The sequence below is a fragment of the Cyrtonyx montezumae genome, unplaced genomic scaffold, assembly GCF_038088225.1.
Source record: "Cyrtonyx montezumae isolate F1298 unplaced genomic scaffold, pur_monq_1.0 scaffold_9, whole genome shotgun sequence".
Lineage (NCBI taxonomy): Eukaryota > Metazoa > Chordata > Aves > Galliformes > Odontophoridae > Cyrtonyx > Cyrtonyx montezumae.
Window position 1 is genome coordinate 6,247,648 of NW_027072100.1, and position 25,745 is coordinate 6,273,392.

Genomic DNA, 25,745 nt, shown 5'->3' on the forward strand with positions numbered 1-25,745 from the left:
ACAACAAAAAAAAAATCACACTAATTTAAGACTGTAAGCACTAGAACTGAATTTCATCCTTAAGGTAATTCCTGTCTCTCCCACATCACATCTGTGAGCAGCATACCTAAATAATGATTTTAAAAAACTGCATTCAATAAAAAATTGAAAAAAAAAGATATTTGCATGCCATTGCTGAATAAATAGCAGCTTTGTATAAGCACTCACCTATAACAGTCTCTTACTCATCGGTAGCTATGCTATTTATGCAGGATTCTTAAAATGGCGTCTGACAGCACTGCACTGCCTCATTCCTGTACTGTAGTTAAAATGGTAGCAGTTTATTCAATAAACAGTAATAACAGTATCTCTTGTTTAAACAGCACTGCTATACTCGTAGCAAGCACCTAAAGATCAGAAATGGTAAAGGATGACAGAAGGACACCTGACATCCAAATGTTTAACTAAAAAGGCACAAGACGGAGATCTGTGAAGTCACAGGTTACTAAGGAAATCACCCCATTTTAGATTCTCCCTCCAGTTTGAGCCTCTCATATTTTATGTATCCTCTTGTAGAATCTCCTGCAAAAAGCTACATTTCTGCTATGCAATTAAAAGACACAAAATGTTTCCCCAGCTGTCCATACACAGCAGTTTAAGCTAGCTACCTCTGCTATCATGCAAAGCCAAAACACAGGATATTTCAAGAACATTTACGTTCTTTTTTAAATCTTACTGCTGTTCAGAGTACATTCAAAACAGTACCACAGAAGAGAAAACCGGGGTGGGAGGGAGACTTCTGGTTTCATGCAGTCCTCTGAAGACCATAAACTCTATAGCTGAGCTGAGGCCCAAGCAAGGCAATAAGAATAGCTACAGATTTCAGAAGCCAAAGGTAGAATTCAAGAACAATCATATTTGAAAATAAGTATTTACAATGCCTGTATTAAGAATGTTAACATACTGCTACAACATAACTTTTATCTGTCCGTATAAATCACAGATGCCACAACACCTAAAGGGTTAACCTGAAAATGATAAACAAGCATCAAATAAATAAAACTCAGTTCTGTGCAGCCATTTCTAAATTAGACATTAACCCATGAATACTAGATATGTTTGTTGAAAAATACATTAAAAATGCTTTCTAAAGACAATTTCAACAGTCAAACTAGATGGCCTACTACAATGGCTTCCAGTTTGTGCTTTGCAGACCCGTCACAGCCAGCATACTACTTCCAAGGGGGTTGCAGACAACAATCAAAATCAATCCTGTTCTATTTGGCTTAAATTCCCTAGAAAGGGGTTCATATATTCATGGGAAAATGTTATGTTCAACTTTCACAATATTTAGGTGATTCAAGTTAATACCCAGTATTCCAGACAAAGAAAAGGGGAACTTTTACTAAGATTCGTAACCCTTAAACCAGGAGTGCTGAACTGGCAGGATCACTATGGAAAATTGATTACCACCCATATTGGATCCACTTGACCAATACGCTTGGAAACAAAGAAAAAAAAAAGCCAAACAGCACCAACAAAGCAGAAATGATATCACAAAATGGAAGACAGGTCAGGAAGTACAGCCAATTGAAGTTGGTCAACGCTGATATCAAGAGCTAAATTTCTAACCCAGCCTGTTTCTGATTTTTGAGCTTGAAGTCCCATTCAGTACATGCTCCCTTAGTACAACTGAAGGTTTTCTCCTAGATTTCAAAAGTCCTGCCTGAAGAAATAATGGAAAATATCACATTCAGAGTGGTTTATATTCTGCTCTTTTTTTTCATTTTCACTATGTTAAGTAGTGTCATTTGTTTAAATAAATCATTCATTTTTCCCTAGCACTATTTAGCTTCCAACTAAAACAGTTTGCCTGGGAAGAAAGAAAGAATCATGGAGCTTTTCAAAAGCTACTGTTTACACCATACTTTATAGTCCAGATCACTCTTTTGTTTTTCCCCCCACTGCATTCTTTGTCCAGCTAATTATAAAAGTAACAGGATGTTGGCACGAAATAATAATAGCTAACGTGTTCATCCTGGGCAATCCAAATTACTCGTTAGTAGCCAGAAAATTTCAAGTGCAATTATAAGATTAACTGCTGGTTGCATTAGAATAGTGGCCGTTAGCACAAACTGAATAAAACTCAGCTAAACTGCTTCATGTATGTTCTAATTATGATATTAACAAGATCCAGACCTGTAAAATCTTGGGTAGAAAGAATATGTGCTTCCCCCCCACACACCCTGTGACTACCACTTTAACAAACCCCATATTCCATCTGTCCTGACAGCAGAGAAACTGCAGAGTGCTTCTTATTATGCAATCTACGAAAGTGAGTCATAACATCATACCTTGACAAAGCACCAAAAATACATGAAATTCTTCAGCTTGGCTGAAATTGCTTTACTTAGATGGAACAAAGATGGTAGAAATTTCCAGAAGGCCTTTCTCAGCCTTGCCACTGCAATTGTCAATCTTTAACCTACCCTCTGCTTCTATTGGCTCGAGCACTCCATGGAGCAGCGTGATTGGGCTGATCTGTAAAACAACACTGCTGTCTCTACCTTGCCTCAGACATCTTGCTGCAATGCAGACATTTATTTTTTGTGAACTATAAAAGTATTCTACTTCAGTGATTAAAAATAGGGAACTTCAGCAGACTCATGATGCTATGTTTCATTCCATGCACAAGGGCAGCTCACACAAATATGCTTCACTGTCAGCAATGTGTCTGGAGGTGCAGATTTGAAACAGATTCTAGTTTAACAAAACCTGTGGGAGCCATTTTAATACAAGCTTTTTGATTGCAGATCACTTACTCCTGCTTCCTCGTATTAAACAAATATTACGTTGTGCAATTTCTGAGACTGAAAGTAAACTGTAAATGCATATAACCTACTGTTAGGAAAATTATGTCCCAACGTAATTTCTGTTTTTAGCAATCTAAGAACAAAAAAAACAGAGTAACATCTCAGCTGTGTTAGCACCTTTACGTAAGCTGAAAAACGCATTCAAGTTCCATACAAAACTGCTATTACATGAAACTCAGTGGTACAACACAGCAGTGTTTCAGGTTGCAAATTGAACTACAGACACTTACAACGTAATTTTTTTTTCTGGGGGGAGGGTGGGGGGTTAAACAAAGTAAGGTACTTAGAGTAACATACATAGGCAAACAAGTAACCACAGAAAAATGGCTGTGTTACAGAATGCTATCTTGGCAACCTACAGAATTTACCATGCAATTGTACCTAGGTGCTGTCATTTTTAAAGCTACGTGAGCTCAAAGTCCTAAAATCATGGAAGTATGTGAACTGCTAAAAGCATGGCAAAAATGATACTGAAGCTCAAAAGATCATCTTTCCACTGCTTTTGTAATGATATCGGTGAACTCTGAAAAACAGCTTGTTAAAACAAGCAGGCAAAGGTTACAACTGAAATCTTATCAAAGAGCACAAAATGCTCTAAATCAGTTACAAATTGAGCGAGTTTATCTGATATTATACTTTATATAGTTTCAAAAACATATGCTCATTAAGTATTATTTACTTTACTTTGTAAGGTAACTTCATTGCTGAGTACTAGCACTTTCATCACACCTCACAAACCTAAGGAACAAGCAAACTGCGCTTTACCCTTACTAGCCTGGCAATTAAGGATCTACGAGCAGACAGCAAGTAGAATATTTTTCACTGGTCTGAGGAAAACAAATATGAGTTTCAAACTTTAGATGCAAATTATCAAAAAAAAAAAGCAGTGCATTCAAATTGGAACAGTTTACACACACAAGTCCCTTAAAATGGACGCTAAACAAATCGGACTTTTTACATGGCTAACCACTAAAATCACTTCATCTACTGGACTAACTGACCCAGTAAAAACAAAATGTTTGGAAAACTATTAAAAATGTTTAGAGTAGCATGCTGCTTACTTACCAACTGTTCAAGCACCCATCTCATTTTTCCAGTTAAGAAGATACAACAGGCTGGCAGATTTGGGAATTGATCAAAAAGGAATTTCTTGAAATAATTACGTAGCATTAAACCAAAAGTTAAAAAAAGACAAAAAAACAAGAACGAACAACATGTACTACTGTCATGAACCACAGATGATTTTATATCCTCTGGACTCCACAACACAGAACTGTGGCTGATACAGTGTAAAACAAAAAGGCACAGATAAAAGGTACATTAGTTTACTTAAAATACGTAAAAGAAGAAAGCTAACAGTTAAAAAACATTTTCCATAAAGGATAAGATTTGCAAACTGATGTAATGCTGCATTTTATTGAGCAGCAACCCATTTCCAAAGTCTGCAGCATAAAAACTCCCTTTTAAAGGAACAAAATATTAACCATACAGTGTCCCTCGGAAAGAGAAACACATTGTATTAATTATCCCTGCAAGAAAGAGAGTTCAATAATCATTTTAAGCTAAGATAAGCTGCATAAAAAACATGATGCAACAGCACACCACCACCTAGGCCCAATATCTACAATCAGCCATTAGCAGTTTTTGCTGATGTCTAGGTTTTTTAAAATCCCATATTTTTTCAGAGATAACTTATCTTAGCTATTCCATTCACTGTTTAGAAAGGTAAACTTGCCTGTTCTTCTGTCTGCCATTATCCCTGCTTGACTCCCTGTAGGGCAGTTAAATGCATCTGCTCCCTAGCTTCCATTTTCTCTTCAGCAGGCATGTGACACAACAGACAATAGTGCTGGCAAACTGCTCAGAGACAGAAAGCTCCTTTGGAATACCAGGATCTTGTTAAATTCTAAAAACACCATCCTCCTGTGAAGAAGTAGGTATGCCCAGGTTTTGCCAGTCTGCAAAATAAAGCTGTGGCTAATGGCTACTAACCATGTGACCCAAGAAAGCAAATTTAAACAGTTTCAACTTAATAAAGTGCTGTGGTGTGAGTTTTGCACAACAAATCACAGAGAATCACACTCTCAACCCACAACTCATAGGTCTTAGAGAAAAAAAAATGTAAAAAGTAAGGCTTACCTCTGTGGATGCATTGTTAACACAGTGTTATGTCAATACTTATAAAACATGGAGGACAGGCTCTCAGTACTCAGACAGAAAGGGCTTGGCACTTCAGCTTGATGATCTGTCTTCCTAATAAAAGCTAATCCAGGATTGGCTGCTTTGGTAAATCTGAATGTAAAGCTTCAGGGGATTGGCTGAAACACTTCCTGAGCGATTATCTTTGTGCAGCTCTGGCAAGCAGGAGCCATCCTGTGCACAGAGAAGACAGGCTAAGCTAGGCCCGTTTCAGCAAAAAAACTCGAAAAGCACTCCCAAACCCTGACTTCCCGCATAAAATACGTAGATTTTCAAGCAGAGGAAAGCGATCGCAAACTGCCTGCCTGAGCAAACGTGTCTCAACGTGTCCCTGCTGAAGGCATTTGGCTATTTTAAACCTGAAGAAGGACGAGTTCACCCAGGTCACAAAAACGATTCTTTACGAACAAAAAGCTGAACCCACTTCTCTGGTGTTCTCTTCTGTGTTTCACACAGTGAAAGCAAGGCTACAGAAAGACACCAAAACAAGCTGGAAGTGCACATGCATGAGAGAGATGGACATTAATAGCAGAAAATTCAGACAGACCCCTCCAATTCCAGAATGTAAATGCATTAACAGCGACCGCAGCAACCATACACTGGCAGCGGGAGTAAATTTTTCTCAGACGATATGAGCCAAACCCTACCTGGGAAAAGCCTGACGGCTGATTTCTACAGCAAGTAATACACAACTAAAATTAAACCCTCTTGGCATTCAGTGCACGCCTTTTCCTGACTACAAAAATACTGCACGGAACGACCCAAACGATGGGGATGGCAGCGCCGTGCACCCGCGGCCCGGGCCCCGGGCCCCCGGCCCCCGCCCCGCGGCCTGCAGGGCTGCCCCCGCCGCTGGCTTCCGTGCTACGGGCAGCAGCCGCCGCTTCCTGGCCATTAACCCTGTCGCACTTGGCGCTTTTTAAGGCTCAAGACAGGCCCTGAAAAGCAGCAGATTTCCCTGCATGGCAGATTATCGGCCCGCTTTCACAAAAATGGATTCACGTAGCTTGTTGCGTATGTTTTTGCTTTGCCTTTTACCGTGTGAGGAACAAAATGAGAAAAGAGCACGTAAGCGACCCGCGTGGCCAGTGTCCAAACGCTGTATTCAAAGTGCTTCAAGTCCTTTCCCTAAAATTGTGCAGTTTGACTCTCTTTTCTAATGCAAGGAAAGGGGGAGGATTTATCACTGTGCCAGCGAGGAAGGAAGTGTCAACTGCAGATTAATATTTCAAAGGTCATCTCTTTAGAAATGTTGCACCAAGGCTTTGCATTTTCACTCAGGATTGTGCTGTATCAGCTAGCTAGGCTTTAGCATTCTGCAGCCATCAACAAAGTACAAAGGAAATCATAGATGAAAAGGTGATTCTGAAGCATACTGCATATTATCAAACAGTTACTTATGCAAAAACAAAAACTAATGGAGTTGTAGAGGGACAAATTAAGTATTGAAACAATAATTATCAAATACTGAGCTAAAACAACCAAAGCAAAATAAAGGTTCTTCCAACACAAGACTCAGGATTGTGCAAAAATTACTGAAAACCCACTGCCATTAATCAAAGCTAACTGCAAACAGAACATGCACTTCACTAACTTAACCCCAGTGCTAATTACCCCAGAAACAATCACCATGAATAAAGGTAACCCTCCTTCCCACCCCCCCCCCCCCCTCCAGCCTCAACCAGCATCTTTCATGGTGCAACTATTTTACCACTCAAATCTCTACGCTTGAGAGCTGACATGACTCATAGCTGTGCTACGCAGTAAAATTAATTCTAGCACTCCATGTTACTCCATATTGAATTCAGATAATTTCCCGAGATATCATTGTCGAAGGAAAACCACCGTCCTATCACTGTGCTTACATTCTTTGCGCTCCTGTGCTTTAGGTTGCAGTAGTGGATTAACAGCCCAGAGCCTAAATTCTCATCTCGTAAGTAATTCTGGAGTCCCTGCTGGAAGCATTTTCCCTTTTTAGCTTTGGCAGCATTTTTCAGGGCAAGGAGCAGAAAGGCTCACGGATTACACTGGCAGTTGGTTCTGTTTTAGGAATGTAGCAGAAATGACAGTGCTGCTATAAAGGGAATCACACAGCCCACTGCAGCAGCAAGAACGCACCAGAAATGCATGATATTCAAGAGAACACTTGCAACAGTTTTAACAGTTCAGACCACCACAGATTGGTTTCTTTTTGAATGCACACGTAAAGCTCTTTGCCACTCAGAGATACCAGCTGCCATTGCACAAATACCCACACTTTGATCCATGCAGTGATTCCAAGAAAGGATTATCAGCCTTTTACATTTATGCTTATTAATTGACTGCTCTATTCCAATATTATTCTGTTTACTATAATGACAATGAAGTACTGCAAGGAAATAAAACTAAACACACTGAATTCGAAGCTTTGAGCTACCCAAGACCTGACTCTGGGAACGCAGAAGTGCTGCTGGTGACTGGGAACACTGCCAAAATGACACGCTTGGACCGATCACACAGAATCGGCACGCAGCAGGCGGAAGCAGCAGCAGCTTTAGAAAAGGCCTCAGGTCCTATTCTCTTGATTCAAGAAAATGGCGGCCCAAAAGCAAAAGAAAAATATACAGTTCTTCAGTCATGAGTGAGAATATGGATAAAAATATAGGTGTATCAGACCACTGCATTCAGGCATCAGGCACGCTGCTAAAATAGCCATAATAATTCTGTCAGAAATTAAACAGGGAAAGTTTGAAATATCTTGCTCTTCATTTTCTTGTCCATATATATCCTTTATAACCAGAGATAAAAGCCCAGTAATTACCACACAGGTACATCTTGAAAACTCAAGACGATTCTGTCAAATCACAGTGAACCCATGCCCTGCTGCAGTTTGACCAATTCTTCTACAGAGGAGCGGTGAGTATTTTAGAGGGGGATGGGAAGGAGAGGAAAGGAAAACAAAGGATAGAGACAGGGGAAACTAGAAGCTTTGTTAAAGCAGAAGATAGGGCGGACAGATTAGATTAGCTAGTATCTTGTCCTTTTCAATGCCTTTAAGATGATAAGGGGAAATAGGACCAGGATGGAGGAAAGAAGAAAAAGGCAAAATAGAGGAAAAAAAAAGGAAAAACAGAAAGTAGGAATACAGTCAAAAGTAAATTAAAAGACAACAACGTTACAAGTGCAATCTACTATATTTAGTAGGTTCTTTGCATAGAACTGTGCCCACTGAGTAGAATATTCTCTCCAGGAAGTACCACTGCCAAGAAAGACAAGCAGAGAACAGTGCTGTAAGGAATTAGAAAATTCAATACATACTGGAAAGCCTCAAAATATAAATAAACACCACTAAGGAAGAGATCTGTCTGTGTGACAGAAGCAAGGGTTTTGAGACATATGCCCCTATTTAGGAAGCAGCAGATTATTCACAGTCCCCAAAAAATAAGGACCATGGGGTGAAAATAACAAAAGATGGAGCTTTAAAAATAATGCTTGGAACAGATCCACAAAAGGAAATGGGAAATATATTCTCCATGGATAACTGAAACACAGGAAAAAGAAGTTGCAGTTAAGGTCTCACAGCTTGGTCCTGAATTTCCAAGTAATTGCCTGCAAGTACTAATTTCAAGATTAGGAACATGAAACACTGTAATTCAGTATCTTTCCTTGACAAAGGTGGGGGTTTTGTGCTGTTGGATTTTTTTGCTTGTTCCCTCCCCTCCCCCCTGTCTACTTACCTTTACTCTGAATCTACCAAAGCATCAGTAACTTCTTAAAGATGGAGGACAAGACCTCCAGTTGACAGACAATCCAACAATAAATATCTGCAAAGATGTTTTCTGAGTTTTCAGAAACATATTGGATGGTAGATTTACTAACCTACCTAAAAAGGCAGCCTAAAAAGGCTGGTAATTCTGTATATTATCAGCAACTACTAGAGAATGCATTTATGCCAAGCAGTGAGCTGACACATCTGTAGGTTCAAAGGACTCTGTGGCCAGATGCATGCCTGCATTCATTTGTCCTGAAGAACAATACATTTGTACACTTTCATTTTAGGTTCCTGGTTCTGGGTCACACCAATCACTTACAGTCTACAGATAAAAATCTGACTTTATTTCTAATACACACTGATGCATTATGAAAGTTTCTCTTGAGAGCCTTTTTTAGTATGCTGTGAAACTGCCTCAAGTGCATTTTTCCTTCAAAAAGAAAATCTCTATTCGTGTTTAATTATCTGCCAAAAAAAACTACCCCCCCAAAAAAAAACAAAAAACCAACAAACCCACCCCTTGAGCCCTTTGCTTTGTAGCAGCTGTAGCTTTTCAAAAGAGGTACTACAGCCCATGTTATCTTAAGGCATAAGCCCATATATTTCATCTCTTTCACCCCTAGAGTTTGAAACACTCTCAAAGACTTCACAGCTGGAAGTATGGCTATTGGATATCTTCTATAAAACAGGATTTTTGTCACCATATATTTAAATAAAGTGTTCTGTGGGAAATCCTAACAGATATAATTTATTCTCCATTTGATCTGAAGCTGAATACTTTCTTCAGTTAGCAGGAAAGCAGCTGTGGGATGCATGCAGATATACTGCACATCAGGACTAAAGAAGATCCACCATGCAATTGAATTGCACCTGTGTAGCAAGCAGACTTATCATGGCTACTCTGTTCTACATGCTAATGAGTCCAATGCACTCGCTGCACATGCCAGGTGGGTGAGCATGGGGATGCAGAAACACTGCACGAGAAAGGAGTAGGTACAGAATTCTGAAAGAAGTCAGTGTATTGCCAAGGAATTCTACTGCTCAAGTGTGAGACATCCTGCATGCAGCATTTAGTCTGACATCATGTCCTTCCTAAGAAGATAAAGTCACAACTGTTAGGGAATAACTATCTAGGACAGGGTCTAGATAATGCTAAATTGTAGTGCCATTACTGTGCATTACTGTGGTTTCTATTTTTCTCCCCCCCCCCATTCAGAAATTACTGGTTAGTACTTTAAATCATGAGACTGACTGTTTTTTCCTTCTATCATGATATGCAAGGATTTTTGCTGTTGTTCTGGTTTTTGTTACTGTTGATGGGTTTTTAAATAAAAACTGATTAATCCACAGAGGAATCCATCAGCTAAAGCTCATACTAAATATTTAAAATGATGAAATTACAAACACAGTACAATTATTTTTCTCTCAGCTAGACTTATATTTCACTATAACCTACTGCAATTCTAAGCTATATCGCTATCAACTTCTCTCCTGCTACTCCATCCATTGAATCTGCAGTCCAACTTCAGTTTTAAGGCTTTGCATACTCTCATGTCTTTTCCATTCCTACCTGGCTTGTCTTTCACGTTGTTGTCTCCACTGCTGAAATGCACCACCCACCACCTTGCTGTGCTCACAGCCACTGATTGGTCTCCATAAACATTCAGCAAGCATCTTCATGAATGTCAGTGTCAGTTTTTCAGCAGGGAGGAATTCTGTTCCACACATTTGTTTTGTATACACTTCCATGCCAGATGGCAGCAGAGGGACAGTATGACCAATTTACATCTCTCACACAGCAACAAGATGTAATGAAATATTGGTGGGAAGGTTCAACTTCTACTGCTGTACCATCAGCATCACATTATGTTGTGGGCCAACATCATAAAACAGGATGCATTACTTTTGGAGCAGCCATCATAAACTAGGGTCAAAGGGTAAGACTGCACTGCAATGTATTTATTCAGTGAACTTGCCACATCTGTATAAAGCCACAATATGCTTAAATTATGAGTGGACAAATGTCAGAGTTTAACAAGTTCAAAAGTGAGACTGTATGCAACAGCATGAAAGTATAGAAGGAATAAATGTATTTCTATGACTAAGTTACCACAGGCCCAAGAACTCAAGAAAAGAGCCAGTCTGCCCCTTTAGAAAGCAGTACTCTAACTTCTTGTAGAATAGCCTTGCTTAATCCTGGCTTTTAAAGATTTGCTGGATATAACACTCCAGGCACTACGATACAAACTTTGAAACAAGATGAGATGTTACTCTGCATTTCAGTGTCACTGGTCATTCAGGAAATACCAAAGCAGTTCAGAGGAAGAAAAAGAGAATTCTAAAAATGTGCTTAAGCAACATTATACAACATTCATTCACAGGCTGTTGGAGGACAAAATTAGTATTGTGTCCCTTGTTTTACTGCCCTCTCCATCTCAGCTGTACTTCCCTTAAAAGCACCTCAGATTGCAGTCTTGCATCTGGCAGGTTTTTAATGTCTTCTGTGCATTCAGATCCTCCTTTCAAAGGCAATGAGAATGTTTTGGAAAAACAACCAGTTCTGGACATTAACACTGTGCAAACACTTCAGAACAACAGAAGAACATTATCTAGGAAAAAACATTGCTAGCTATTATAATCAAATTCTAATTTTCATTGCATTTGTGTTCATATGATGGTAGAAAAACATTTAAAATACATAAGGAAAGTCTGTATCAACAATTTTAAGTCCAGGGTACAAATCAAATCACACAATCTAAAGACTGACAAAAGAAATGTTTGAAACTAGCCCACCAAAATGATCTAAAGGAACAGATAATCTGTTCCTTGACTGCTCTGGTAGTCCCATACTTCTAAGCCTTACCTAGAAGGAAAAAACTAATTCACAAAGATGAATGTGTTTTCTAAACTGCAATTGTATCAAAGCAGAGATATAATCAGTACACATGCCTGGGGCTCAGCTCTCAAGTAATGTCTTAGAATATAAGTAAACAGGATCATTAAATTTATAGCAGCTTATTGCCATTGAAGGGGTTCTGTAATTCCAAAGCCCATTCCCAGACACGTATTTCCACTCCTTCCATTGCATTGGATTTATTATGTGTACACCTTCAGTGAGCCATTCTGCTTGCTTACTGCAGAAACTGCATGCAACAGCAGCAACAGACTGCAGTCACAAACAGCAGAGGGAGAGAAGGAAGGAGAGTGCCCATTTCAACAGCTAGGGGCAGTTAAATCAGATCATCTGCACTTCCCTTTCTTCCCCAAAGACACTGCTATAAAAAGAAAATACGTACAAATATTTGACAAATTTGGACTTCCTGTGCTTCGACTTCTCAGTGCTAAAAATCTCCCCACACAGCCCCTGCTATTCATCTACAGTTCTGTCTGCACTTCATTCTCTGAGTTCCTCTAAGTAACGTGTCTGTCAGTACTATGATCACAGAATACCGGAGTTGGAAGGGACCCATGAGGATCACTGAGATCAACTCCTTGGTTCCCTTTCTTTGTACAAATCCTTGTACAAAACAACCAGACTTGCCCTGAACCAACTTAAATCTCAGATCTGCATGCTGTGCTGTATTTGTTGTTGAAGGATAGTTTCTAAAATTGGAGTTCTGGACTAAGTAGTTTCTCTATAGTTTCATATATAGAGTGTCTGAAATACTCTTCACCTACTTTTGCATGTAGCCTATTGAAATGGGATCCTGAAGCTGATCTGGATATTTCTGTAAGAAAATACTTTAAAATAAATTTATTTGTACATGAATCAAAAGGACAACTTCCCAAAACTTATTGTAAATGATTAAAAAATTATCTATTTCTTCTTACTTGATATGTTGAAATAAAGTACCACTACTATGTCAATTGACAGAAAGTGAAGGGAAACAGTTTTGATGTCAAAGGAAATGGTAAAATTTCAGATATTTGGCATTTTTTCCTACATCTTTTTCTAACTTTGGTAGAAATGTAGCATCCCCTAGTGTTCATTTATGTCACTGAAGAAATAAGTATGGTCAAATAATCACAAATCTACAAAATGCTCTTCTAAATACTTTTTGTAATAGTACTCAATATTTGTTTCAAGATTTTGGCAAAGAGGCTTCACTGGTTTGCCTGATAATCACAGGAAGTCTGAGTGTGAAGGTTTTCTCGTGAAACAGAGACATCATTTGTTCTCCTGTACATGCTGTCCTACTGTAACAGCATGAGGAGAGGTACAGCATGCTTAAACCCACCCTGGTATCAAAACCAAGACCAAGGCCAACTCATCCTACACTGACTTGTCTGATTCTTCCTTCCACCAGCAGTTACCATTCGGGCTGCATTCAGCTGCTTCCTAGTGAGGAAAGCATGGAACAGTCTGTCCTGCACTGTGATAGAAGACAAGAATTTGCATACCTTTTGTTACACTAGGGCATACTCTTTGTCTGGCCACATCCAATGCCTCTTATAAATGTAATTTCAGGAAGACAAACAAGCTTGGTGTGAAGTATTTGAAATCATCACTAAGCCTCATTCTATACACATTTTTGCTATATAAGCTGTAGTTAAATATCCAGTCCTACGTGAACAAATCTTTATTGACACCTCTTGGATCTCATTAGAAATTTTTTCTTCCCAACATTAATATCTCCCTGGATGTTGAAAAGAACAAATGATTAACCTGGGATAAGCCAATTTCCTAGTTCTGTCAGGAAAAAATAAAGCAATAGACCTTAAATAAGAAAGTTGAGATTACACTGTTCAGTCTTACTCTCTGGTTTTGGACAAAAAGTAAAGAACAAAGTGTTCTTTTTTAATTCCCCCATTTGTTTTCTGGTTTGGGTTACACGAGTTTATTTACAAACATATTGATTCTATATACGTTCTACTTTCTAATTCACAGTTTTAATTCAATACTCGAAATTGCTAAATTTCCTTCAAAGCTTTGTGGTTAATTGCACTTCAGAAGTGATAAGGATCAAAAATGGATTAAATCTTTATTTTTAATCCATTTTAGGAAACCTGCTGCTAGGTCATTCCTCATCTAAGCAATACCAATGCAATATGTTGACACACTATTACATACATATTAGCTCAGCAGATTTCCAAGAAAGCATAATATATATTTATAAATATTGTTTTGGTGAGAGCAAGCTTTAGAATTCTAGAAGAAAAAAAAAAAAAAGAGAGCTTTTCCACCCAGATAAAAAATATATATATCAGATTGAAAAAAAAAGGTTTAATTTAAATTTCAATTATTTCTAGTCATTAGTTTTTCCTTGACAGACTACTTAACTTATCAATGCATTAATGAAATATTAGTCTTTGCATTGTAGGGTCATCTATTGAAATGTCAGTTTAATAGCTTATTACATAAAACCTGAGGGTGAAATCCAGGTCCTATTATCTCCAGTGATGCCACAGTTTCACCCAGAACATTCATCTGTTTTTATAATGCATGGAAATTATAGTCTTTCAAGGACAATAAAATCTGTTCGGAGCAAATTAAAAATTATTAATGTATCTAAGCCCTTCTTGTGTCTGCTGAGTAAGAAGTGAACAGTAACAATTAATAGAAATGTTGACAGAAATATTAAAGGGAACCAGAAGCATTTTTCCAACCAGCAGCCTCGCTTTGTTTTGATTAGCCTGTTTTCTTGTATAACTTACTATTTTGCAATCCTCAATACTGTTATACTCTGCCCATTCAATAAATGTTAAAGACACAGAAAGGAGAGTAAAATACTTTCCCCTTGTAAATTAGAAGGTAAATTTACTGTTACTCAGACTTGAGTGATCTATTTGAACCTATTCCTTTCTTTAATATTCCAAAGCAAGCGTGTGTGTTCTTTCTCCCTCTTGAGTATAAATATACAAAAACATACTGAAATTCTGTTTTCATGTTTCTTTACAGATCACAATATGCAGAAAAAGACTTTAAAAAACGCAAGCCTTTTCACTTTTCCAGACAAAATAACAAAATTAGATAATATCAGGTATCTAAGGCTAATGGGTTTGAGTGGGATCTGGAACAAAACTAAGGTTTCAGTTTTAAGGACAGCTCTTTAAACAAGTAAGATTTTGACTGGTTTTTTTTGCAGTGCTATTAGCACAAGAGCATATAGGCATACATTCTGTGGGCACAAAAATCAAATTGCATGAAGGTTGGACAAAGGCTTATTTGGAAATAATGCCTGAATTGTTCTAGAAACCTATCTATTGGCTTAGCTGTGATTTCTAACAGATTTATAAGCCAGGCTGGATGGTGCTTATCTTAGATACACAACAGATTTTGCTTCCAAAATTTCTGTTTAGGTCTTCATAGCAAGTTATACATGTTTTGGGTTCTGTTAAAGCCCTGTAAGCTTTCAGACCCTCAGTCTCCCAAAGGTAAACGGATATAACTACTAATAAATGATCATGATTTTTAAACTGAATTTACTTACCCCATGACAATGAGTTTTTTCTTCACCAGATTTACTCAAACTCTGAATTAATTCATCTTGTTTAATTGAAGCATAAAATAATGGAGTCATTTCCAATTACTTCCAAGTAGGTAAGCAGATTTCAGGTTGATTTCTACAGTTCTGCAAAAGATACTGATTTCACTTTGCTTTCTAGATACTAGAAGAACAAATTAACAAAACTAAAGAGTTGAATAAATATTAAGTATTATGCAGTTGTTCTCAATATTGCTGGCTAAAGCTAATTTTCAGTTTAATTTCTTTCCTGAATAAATAAAAAGATATGTCATCAGAAGAGTTGAAAGTGTGGCACAATAATAATTTCTTAGCAGAAGGCTAAAAAAGTTTTTGTTGTTTGTTCGTTCATTCATTCAATGAAAAAACATCTAAGAATACCTATGCTTGCTAAGCTCATTTATTTAAAGAACAGGACAATAAAAAAGACCGTGAGGTGTAGGTTGTGTGTGTCCACATATAACATAGAAGATGTGGAATCAAGGAGGTAAAGAAAACTTGGGTCATTAAATCCAGGACTCAGAGTTTAATTAACAAAACACAGAACTACAAACTAAGCAGAAAAGTGAATAGTCAGACAAATGAATACACTGTCCATATGCAGGCCCATCTAGTTATCTAAGTTTCCAAATACTGAGTAACATAAATTCAGAAAAGATACCTCAGAAAACTAACTGTAAGCAACGGAATCATGGGGTTTTGCTGATTTTCTTATATATATGTACAGTGCTTTATGCAATAGGATTTACTCACTTGTCAAAGTCAGAGTTCAATCAACCTCAAGAGTGCTGAAATGTTGTAACAGAGGTTATCACCTCACTATTTTAGCATGACCCTGTCATCAAATACCAGAGAAGAAAAAGCAAACTGGACCTCAAGGTTGTAAAGGAGTAAAATAGCGGTCTGCATCATGGCTTTATTTTTCTCTCCTCCAGCACACAATGTGTTACAGGAAAAAAATATAGGCTCAAGGTTTTTGTCAATCAAAACAATTATTTTAGACAACAGCAATCTCTTAAGCATACAGCATACAACCATGTTAAAAATTTAAGCTAAAAGGTACAGAAGTCACTGGATAGCTCTTGAGGTAGGAACACTAGTTTAACATTAATGTAAATAATCGTATCTGATCATCTCGTTAAGGATCCTGGTCTAACTCTGCCTTAAAAGTCATTGTGCTAAAAGATGTAATGACTAGATTAATTATATATTTTTAACTTAACATATTAAAAAAGCATATTAAAAAAAAACAAACCCTACCTTCTCCTAAAGGAAAACATACCTCTATGTAAGAGATTAAGTAACTGACACTATCTGCTCCTAAATTGCTTTAGCTTTGCTTCAGAATAAAAACTCAAATAACACTGCTTGTTTGGAACTTCTATAAGTAGGAGAACTGAAATTTATGAATGAGTAAAACTACCTACGATCTACCCACACTGAAGATGCTTGAAAGACGAACAACTTTTAAAGCCCTACACATAAGGATCCTTAGGAAAAAAACAAACCAACAAAAGAACATATCCCTATGCAAGAAAGGCATGCAAGTTAGCTTGCTCACCCAGAGACAGAGCAAAATAAACGCTCAAAAATTCATCAGGTATATTCTGGGCTACGAAAGCACAGTGTGAGCGCGTGGATTCTGGTTCTCACATCTATTGACCATTCCCTGCCCCTTCCTTCAGCACATGGCTGGAAAAAAGAGAAGGTGCTGTTGGGAATCACGGCCACTTGTGAATCTGTAGCTGAAGCAAATGACAACAAAACAAATCCAAAACCAACGACAACAAAACAAATCCATAACCAACAACAACAACGAAAAAACAAAAGACTGAGCAACTACCTGAAACAGTTATGACATTCTTGCAATAGCATAGTTTGTTTTTTCATCAAAATTTAACTGTTATTTGCAAGCCACACACTCACAGTATCTTATTTCATCCATGGTAGCAGTTTCCCAAATAGCACACCTTAAATTAAAGCATCAAATCTGCTTTCTGAGCACAGTGGCCTCAAAACAGTGACACGGAAGGAAGCACGAGCATCGATAGCTCAACTCAGCCAACAGCACGTTTAACAGAAAGCCAACTTACACGTACTCAAGTTTTAGTGAGTGTCATACTTTTTTGTTTTAATAAACTCATCCACTTCCTCCTGCTACACTCCAGCTGATGACCCATCTCCATGCTACAGACTTCAGGACACTCCACATCCGCTCCCTTCCTGTATAAAAAAAATAATAAGAAATAAAAACAAGGATTCTCCTAATTCTGGAACTCGAGATGAGAGCTTCTCAAAACCACAGCTGCCACAAGCGTGGCCTCCATGGCAGGAAGCCGCCTCAGCACTCACCGCCTCACGCACAGCCCACGCCCGCTAATCAGCACCCAGCAGCGGGCTTCAGGGCGAGCCCCGCACACCGTGGCTGGAAGACCCGCATCGCTCACACCAACCCCGCCTCCAGCCCCGCGTGCCCGGCTGCCTGCGAAACGCGCACCTCCTCAGAGCCCGCTCTTCCAGTCCGCCACACGATTTGCTTCCGGAGCTGTCAATCATTTTCTTCTACAGCTTGATTGGTTAGAGGTCGAAGGGGGCGGGCGCTGGGCTGGTTGCGTTTACAGCGTGCGAAGGAGTAGCGCGGTTTCACTTAACGGGGCGGCTCAGGCTGCCTCATCAAAAATAGGAGCCTGGCGATTCTGAGCCACGAATTCGTCATCCAGGACCACGCGGACGCCGTGCCGTGCCGTGCCGTGCCGTGCCGTGCCGTGCCCGAGGTACCGCGCGGGTGAGGGACCCGCTGGTGCTGCGGGGTGCTCGCTGTCCTGCCCCGCAGCCGCGCTGTGCAGCTCGTGGGTCGCACCTCCCTCCCCTCCCACGGCCCCGTCCCTTCTTAAATACTCTGAAAGATTTCGGCGTGCCCCGTGAGTTGAGTAAGGTCAGCGATCGCGTCGTTCTGAGCTGAGCTGAAAGCAGGGTTAAGTTCTGAGAGAAAGTACTTATTTGCGGGTGTTGGTTTTAATTCTGGCCCGCTTCTGGAGGTGTTGAGGTTTCTGTACACAAGTGAAGTTGAGCAATAGTGATGCGCAGGTGATTTTCTTTTAAGAGGAAGTCGAATCCGGTGTTGAGATGTGATAAATTTTGTTATCTGTAGAGGAAGTTGTAACTCTAATTTCAAACACTGAAGGGCTACTTTTTTTCTTTTCTCATCAATGTTTTTCACTGTGTTTTATGCTTTCTGTTATTTCCAATGACACGCTTCCAAATCCGAGCCACATATGCAGGCATTATATGTAATAAACTAAAGCAAGTCCAACTGAAACTTTACACTCTATTATAATGAAGTGATCTGTTCAGGCTTGCGTAGTACTGTGTTAAATGCAGGGTTTTCTTTTCAGGATGGCTTTCATTTGTTCCTATTCTTGAGGCCATAGGAAAAGCAGTATGTTGAATTTAGAGCCATTATAATGCTGTAAAGAAACTTATAATTCCATTTAAGGGGAAACCTTAAACATATAACTGTTTATCTATCTTACCTTAGTGCTGCTGAATATTATGAGATCTATTGATGCGTGTAAGAAGATTCACTGATTATGGCATATGGAAAAGAGGTGGTTAGAAAATAGAAGTTAATGTCAAGTTTTTCCTTCTTTCTCCTCTGATAAACTTAATAGTTTTCTATGTGCCCAGTACTGCTCCTTTTTTGCAAGTGATGCTTGTCTTCTAAATAAATGTTTCTTTTTGTTTACAGTTCTTAGAGAAGGTTTTATGATTTCATTCCTCTTCCTAGAGAAATTTACATCATCCTTGTAGACTTGGCTATCCTACCACAGAATACCACTTGTGTGGGCTCCCATGCTTCCAGAAGAGTGTAACATTTATTGTGTTATGTCCTATCCATTGTGGACAAACAGAAAAGTTAACCTGCTGGCCTCTAGCAGAAATAGTTACCACTGTCTTCTTCTAAAGAGCATTTAAAAAAGCTTATTCTTTATTTTTATGAAAGCTAACTTCTAAGTATTCCTTCAGCAGGTAATCATGTTTGAGTGTATTTCACTGAAGGAAGCATATGATTTGTCCCATTTTAGAATGAAATGAGTTTGCAGTGAACATACAGGGTGATGAGAATTATGGTAATTAAGTAATTATGCAGAAGGTATTTTATGTACTTTGTTAAAGTACAAGCTTCACAGTTAGAATTGTAACCAGTACATCTGTTTATAGATGGCTCAAATTGCAAAGAAAATAGAAACAAATCCAGATTCTGTACTGGCCTGCAGTTATCGCCAGTCATACAAGACAGCACAGTGAAGCCAGAACCACTGACTGCTTCAGGGTTGTTCTTTTGGCATGGACATGATGGGGAAGAGTCATGCTCCCAAATTAAGGAGTTACATAGTGTTAAGGAGTTACATAGTGTTGCCAGAATGCCCTTGTTCAAGGGAGATAGTTGCTGTGGGTCTTGAGTAGTGACTTACAGAAAGTATTTTCATATTAGCTAGATGCTGATGTCATCAGTACCTGTGTAACTGTGTATTTTCCTTGTCTTTCTAGGATTAGCTGTCAATGAATTTTTCACACTCAAATTCCATGGACACTTTAAGTTGATGTGGATACTCTGTCTGTTCTTACCATCGAGCATGTGAAACTACTTGTATAGCTGAGCAGTGTAGCGTGTTAGGAGATTCTTCTGTTATGGTTAATAGGTTTTTTTCCCTCCTATGTTTGGCTAGGTCAGTTTTGCCTTGTATTATTTCCCTGTCCAGTTCACCATGCCACTACTTTTGCAAGTGAGATGTGCAGATGAGAAGCACCTGGCAGTAAACACAGACAGGATTGCTGCTTCTGGTGGTGATGCTGGCTTACAGAAGGTTAAACTGCAGTGTCTTGCAGTTGATTTTGTATGCCAGAAAGATGGGTGCATACTTTTTTTTTCTTTTTTTCCTTCGTGAGGATTAATTTTAAAAGCACTCTTAAGTTATGACTCCTTTACTTCTTAATTTCATGGGTGCATTCCCAGTGTACTGAAGTGATATGCCACCTCAGTCTTTGCTACAGAGGATTTTTTGCTTTGTTGTGCCACTCATTTGCTTAGCAGTTGGTTAAATGAATGCTTGTTTTGTGTACTCCTGAATGTTTTTTGTTACACTTTGAGAAACTAGGCTATGTGACACCTGATGAAAATAGCTTTTCTGTTGTTTTTACTTATTCTAATTCACATTTATGAAGATCATCTTGAGCAAAACACACAGCAGCATATTCCCTTTCCTTACATCAGTTTCAGATGATTCCTCCGACTTAGAACCTAGATAACTGACTGCATGCAAATGTAATAAATGCATTTGCTATTGGTGGTGTGAGATAGAATTCCATATTGCATTATTTGCAGCAAAAGAACAAGTTACTTGTTTTCCCCTTCTACTTATATACCCATGTTATAGTTTACTACTTTGTCATTTAATCAGGATGAGTGTTTGTTTTTGAAGTTTTGCAAGCTGGATAATTAAATGTTTTTTATGCAAACATATTTTCCTTTTATCACTCAGTTGTAGGGATCATGAATTGACCAGACTGTTAACAGATCCAGCTGAACTGGAGATGCTGCAGTATGGGAATGGGCAGAAATTCAGGAACCTAGGGATGGCTGAAAGTGTTGAGTACTCTGTGTTGTTTTTTTTAAATTAGTTTTGCCACTGGAGAAAATAGTGTAAAGGTATACTGCTAGTTACTTTAGATTGGTTACTTTATATCTTAGAAAGTACTTGATTTTTCTTGCTTGATTTATCAGATAAAAATTCATGAGTGAGTCTTACATTTCTGCTGTGATAGTTTGAACATTCGATTTGTTTATATGGACACTTAGCCAAAAAAGTGATGTACTGGCTATATTGCAAGGTGAAACTTTTCATCTGAATTAATGCAGTGTCTTAACTTTTGAAATAAATAAAACCCACTGACACTTCTAAACACTTTAAAATGTTATTTAATAGAACAATGAGTAATTTGATCCTTAGCTAAAGGGACATAATTCAAGTCCTGACCCTGCATAGCAAATGTTGAAGGAATTGCAACAAGGTGAACCTCCGCATTTGTTAGAAATGAATAACAGTTTTGGGAATGCTTTGATATAAATCATATGAGGGAAGACATTTATTGATGGCATAATTGTCTCATTTTGCCTATTCTATTATCTTGTTTGTTTGAAGAATCTGATATCTTTTTCTTGTTTCCTTTCAAATTTTCAGGCCACAGCCAAGTACGTCGTCATCTTTATTACTGTGCAGCACAATGTCACCTATGCTATTAGTGAGATTAAATAAAATCTATTCTGTTTTTGTGTAATGGGAAAGCTCAGCTATTTAAAAGTTACCTTTTTTCCTCTTCTCAGAACATCACTTTTATAGTACAAATGTCTTACCAATGTTGGAGCGGCATCAGGTAGAAATCTCCTGTAGCAGTGACAAAAGTAAAACAGATTTGTAGATACCAACTTGTTTCTGATGTGACCTCTTCATAGAGTTCAGATCTGTGTATGGCTGCATGTAAGTGGTGTGATCAAGGTGCAGCTTCCTTTAGTTTTAAAGGATGGTTTGGATGAGTTTTGCACCAGAAATTTCTGAGCTCGTGACTCATAAAGACATTACTAGTGAGTATCTCTCTTGAAAAGTAGTGCAGGCAGGAATAGCATGTGATATGCAATTCATTGATAAAATATGAACAAAAATATTAATATGCATAATCTGGAAATATATATATATTTAATTAAGTATAGGAACAGCTTCACTCCATACCTTTCAGACCTTCAGGAAGTATTGTTCTGGCAGTACATGAAGCCAATGCAGTGTCTGGCAAATACAGAAGAACTTAGCTTGAAAACTAAATAATTTAGATGAAGGCAATAAAAGTTTGAAAACTCATCTTCTAGCATGAGAGTGATTACTTTTAAGATAATGTTTAAAAGCACTTAAAAATTGTGTTACTTTTTCATCATGAGCTCATCGTTTAACACTCACCCTTAATACTTACTGCCTGTAATCTAGTATGTGTGAGGGATTTTGAATCTACGTGACTTTTCATTCACAGGCTGCTTGGCAGGAGGGACTTCAGTCACACAATTTCCTATCAGCTGTTGAAAGCTCAGGACTCCTTGATAAGCATGATTGTTTTTATCAGTATGCTTGCATACAATTCCTATTCATTTACTGTGTGACTTTGCCTTGGGTAAAGCTTTCTGTTGCATCTGTTTCCTGTGGTATGAAGATGCAAATTGTTTAAAAATGACAGGCTTTTGGGAAAAACATAGGTACTGATTTGCAGTCTGTTAATGAATAACTGAAACTTTTTATCTGACTGCCTATAAAATCTTAAATCTCATCAGGATTACCTGTCTGGGTGCTGTTTGTCTAACACAGGCTTGGATGATGTGGAAATCTATACATTTTGAGCTGAAGAAATGGAGATAGCATATTAAGAACCAAATTCCAAAGAAAAAAATAATACAAACCAACAAAAAAGGAAGTAAGCAGTGATTGGTGGCATAATAAATATTTACTGAAGTTATATATTTTTAAGTTTTTTCTAGTCCAATGTTTTCATATAAGATGTCTTTTTATGGAAGTGCAAAAATATCTCTCTTATGATATTCTTTTATATGTTCAGACTTCCAACCCAAGCCATTCTATGATATGTAGAGTATATTTACAAAATAATAGCTTCTTCAGAATTATGACGGTTTTTTTTCAGATTGCTAACAGGAAGGCACACACAGCTAACCACAGTTAGTATTAGTGATCCTTGGGATTAGCGTTGTTATTGAACTTCATATTTATCTAAGTGCGAGAAACATTTCATGAAACTGATTTAATGCTTGTTTTCTTTCTATTTGAAATGTCTTTTACAGTGCCTTAAAACTGTTTGATTTCTCTTCATGAGAAGACTGTCATATAAAATCCCTTCTGTATCTCATCTATCCTGTTCCTAATATGTTTCAGACCATTAAAATTGTTTGCTTGTTCTTAATAAAGACACGTTATATAAAGAATATCAGATTCACTGAAAAGGAGCTCTGAAGGAGCATCCCAGTTAGTGGCATAGGACAATTAATGGAAAAAGTATTTTTAATAAATGACTTTCAAATCCTAGTATTTTATCACTTGGGAGTTAGGAAGATTCTATGATATTTCACATTCCTTTTAGCATGAATACATATATAAATATTGAATACAGTGTCAGCATATGCCTTTTATACCTTTTTGAAATTAATCTGTATGTATTAGTTTCTACCAAGACAGGTTAAATCTCTTTGCATTCAGATTGCCAGCTGAGTCAGCATTATGTGAAATCAACTGGAAGATTTTTAGGCTGTGACATTGGTTTTCCTTATTGTTACAAAGCAGCCTTTCTGCAGATGCATTTGTTTTTATTCTTTAGACTTGGAGAGTGTTTTCTCCCAGTGAATAATTTTATTGCTTTTTCTGCATTATAGTATAGAAATCTACAGTCAGGACTGGCAGATACAGTATTGTAGGTTGACATTGCTTCAGTTAAGCAGAACAAAGAACAGCACATGGCTCTCATTGTAAAGGTGGGGAGATGTTCTACGTGTATATCCATTATTTTTAAATGCAAAAGTTCTCAGCTGTAGAAAGGCTTTAAAGGAGAACATAGGTTCCACTGTACCTTTAGTTCAACTGTGGGCTTTAGCCATGTCATTTTTCTAGCCATTTTTTTCTTATTTAGGTGGGTTTATACTTTTTACACTTTATACTTTAAAAATATTTTTGTTAATAACCCTAAATTTGTTATAGGATCCTCTTTGATCTAGCTTAACCCAGTAGTCACGTTCAAATTTCACTTCAGAGTAACAGTGAAAATAGACAAGCAAATAGTTTGAACTTCTGTCTCTATGGTCAAAATTTGGTACATTTCTGTAATATTTGTACTACAGCCACTTCAGGATGCTGTCAGAATCTAATCTGTTTGTTTATATGCTTTTACAAAATTGATATTCTGCTCCAGAAAGTCCCTACAAGGTCGGTTTGTTACCACCACACCTCCCTGAGAGGTTTTTTATTATTATTATTTCATATATCTTAAATGGAGCAAGAGATATGTCTGGAATCTATATAGCATGGTAAGTCCACTGAAAGCATTCAGAGTAAGTTCTAGAAATGTAAAACATTGCCTGGGAGCTGGAGTTCTGAGCAATTTTCAAACACTTGGTATTGTGAAAAGCTGTGTAATCATGTAAATAATTTAATGAGTATTACTCATTATGTTTCAGACAAATAAATTGGGGTGAATGAAGTAATATTTCATCTGTACTTGTTCCTTATTATTAGAATGAACTGCAACATCTACTTAAATTGAAAGCAGAGATTGGTTGCCTTTCTTGGGCTATCTGAACATTGACTTTCACCACAAAATGCTCTAGTAGTTAGAGAAATGGGTGATATTGCCTGATTGCAGTGATACTGTCAAGAAGAAAATCTTAGATGTTTAGCTTTAGGCCTTCCTAGCTGGAACACATTTCATGAATTTACTGACCTGAACAAGAGAGTAATGTTTACAAACAGTATTGTTGTAACATCTTCTTTTAGTACAGTTATCCCCTTACATGTACAGTCATTCCACCATGAAACCAGTAGTGTTTTTCAGTTTATGTTGATGAATGTGTGACTAGCTGACTGCAACAAATACACTGATTTTTAATTCCTATTGAAGTCCTGTTTTCATTTCAGTTGATTTGTGTGTTCCTTTTTCTTTTTAACCAATTGGAGTGTTAAAATGCTTTTTTTTTTTTAAGAAATCATGTACATGTAACTTCATTAGTTGTTGTATAAGCTAAAATTACACTTTAGTGAAAATCTGCTTAAAAAGTATGATCAGTTTGCTGAACCACGGCAGTGTATGTTGCAGATAGGATTTTGTTGTCTTTTTTAATATGAAATCCATAACATGAGCTGTTTTCCTTTTATGTAAGCTTCTGATTTGACAAGAAAATGGAGGAAGTTTTCCTCATAGTATAATGGTAATTATAGAAAAGATTATTCTCTGATGTATTACTGGTACTTCTCATTTCACTTTGAAATTTTGTTTGATTTTGTTGCCATTGAATCATCTTTTTATTTTATTATGCTAAATCAGTTACTCTTGGTAGTCTGCTCAGTTAAGCAGATTAGTCACACAAAATGAATTGGTAGTCTAAGAAGAGAGTATGTGTGTAGTCTGGATTTGTTAAAAATAAACAAGCCACCACCCCACTCTCATGTTCCCATTCTTCAATGTTTTTAAACATTTCCAATCAGTATTGGTTTTCTTTTTATTCTTATTTAATGCCAGAGTAACTTTTCAATCTGCGTTAATTTTAGAGTCTCTTCTACACTAGATAGTCTCTCCAGCTTTAGACAAGCAGGCTGCAAATGGTGTATGGAAAACGTATCAAAAATTCAGCACTTGAAGTGAGTTAAAATCTTGCAGTCA

The 25,745-nt window shown here is 37.7% G+C and overlaps 1 protein-coding gene across 10 annotated transcripts in view; it reads right to left on the reverse strand.

Annotated features, from left to right (window-relative positions):
* Positions 1-15,254, reverse strand: part of ZMYND8 (zinc finger MYND-type containing 8) — a 60,913-nt gene extending 45,659 nt beyond the window's left edge. For 6 of the 10 annotated variants that reach the window (XR_010623333.1, XM_065754550.1, XM_065754549.1 and 3 more), the window contains exon 1: positions 4,992-5,073. Coding sequence is in view for 6 of the 10 variants with exons in the window: in XM_065754550.1 (XP_065610622.1) it covers positions 4,992-5,005 (14 nt within the window). In the remaining 4 variants the exon portion in view is untranslated. Of the gene's footprint in view, positions 1-2,333; positions 2,354-3,917; positions 3,968-4,991; positions 5,074-15,233 lie in introns of those variants that run through there. The other 4 variants (XM_065754542.1, XM_065754545.1, XM_065754544.1 and 1 more) reach the window with 4 other exon arrangements.
* Between the last annotated feature and the right edge of the window lie 10,491 nt (positions 15,255-25,745).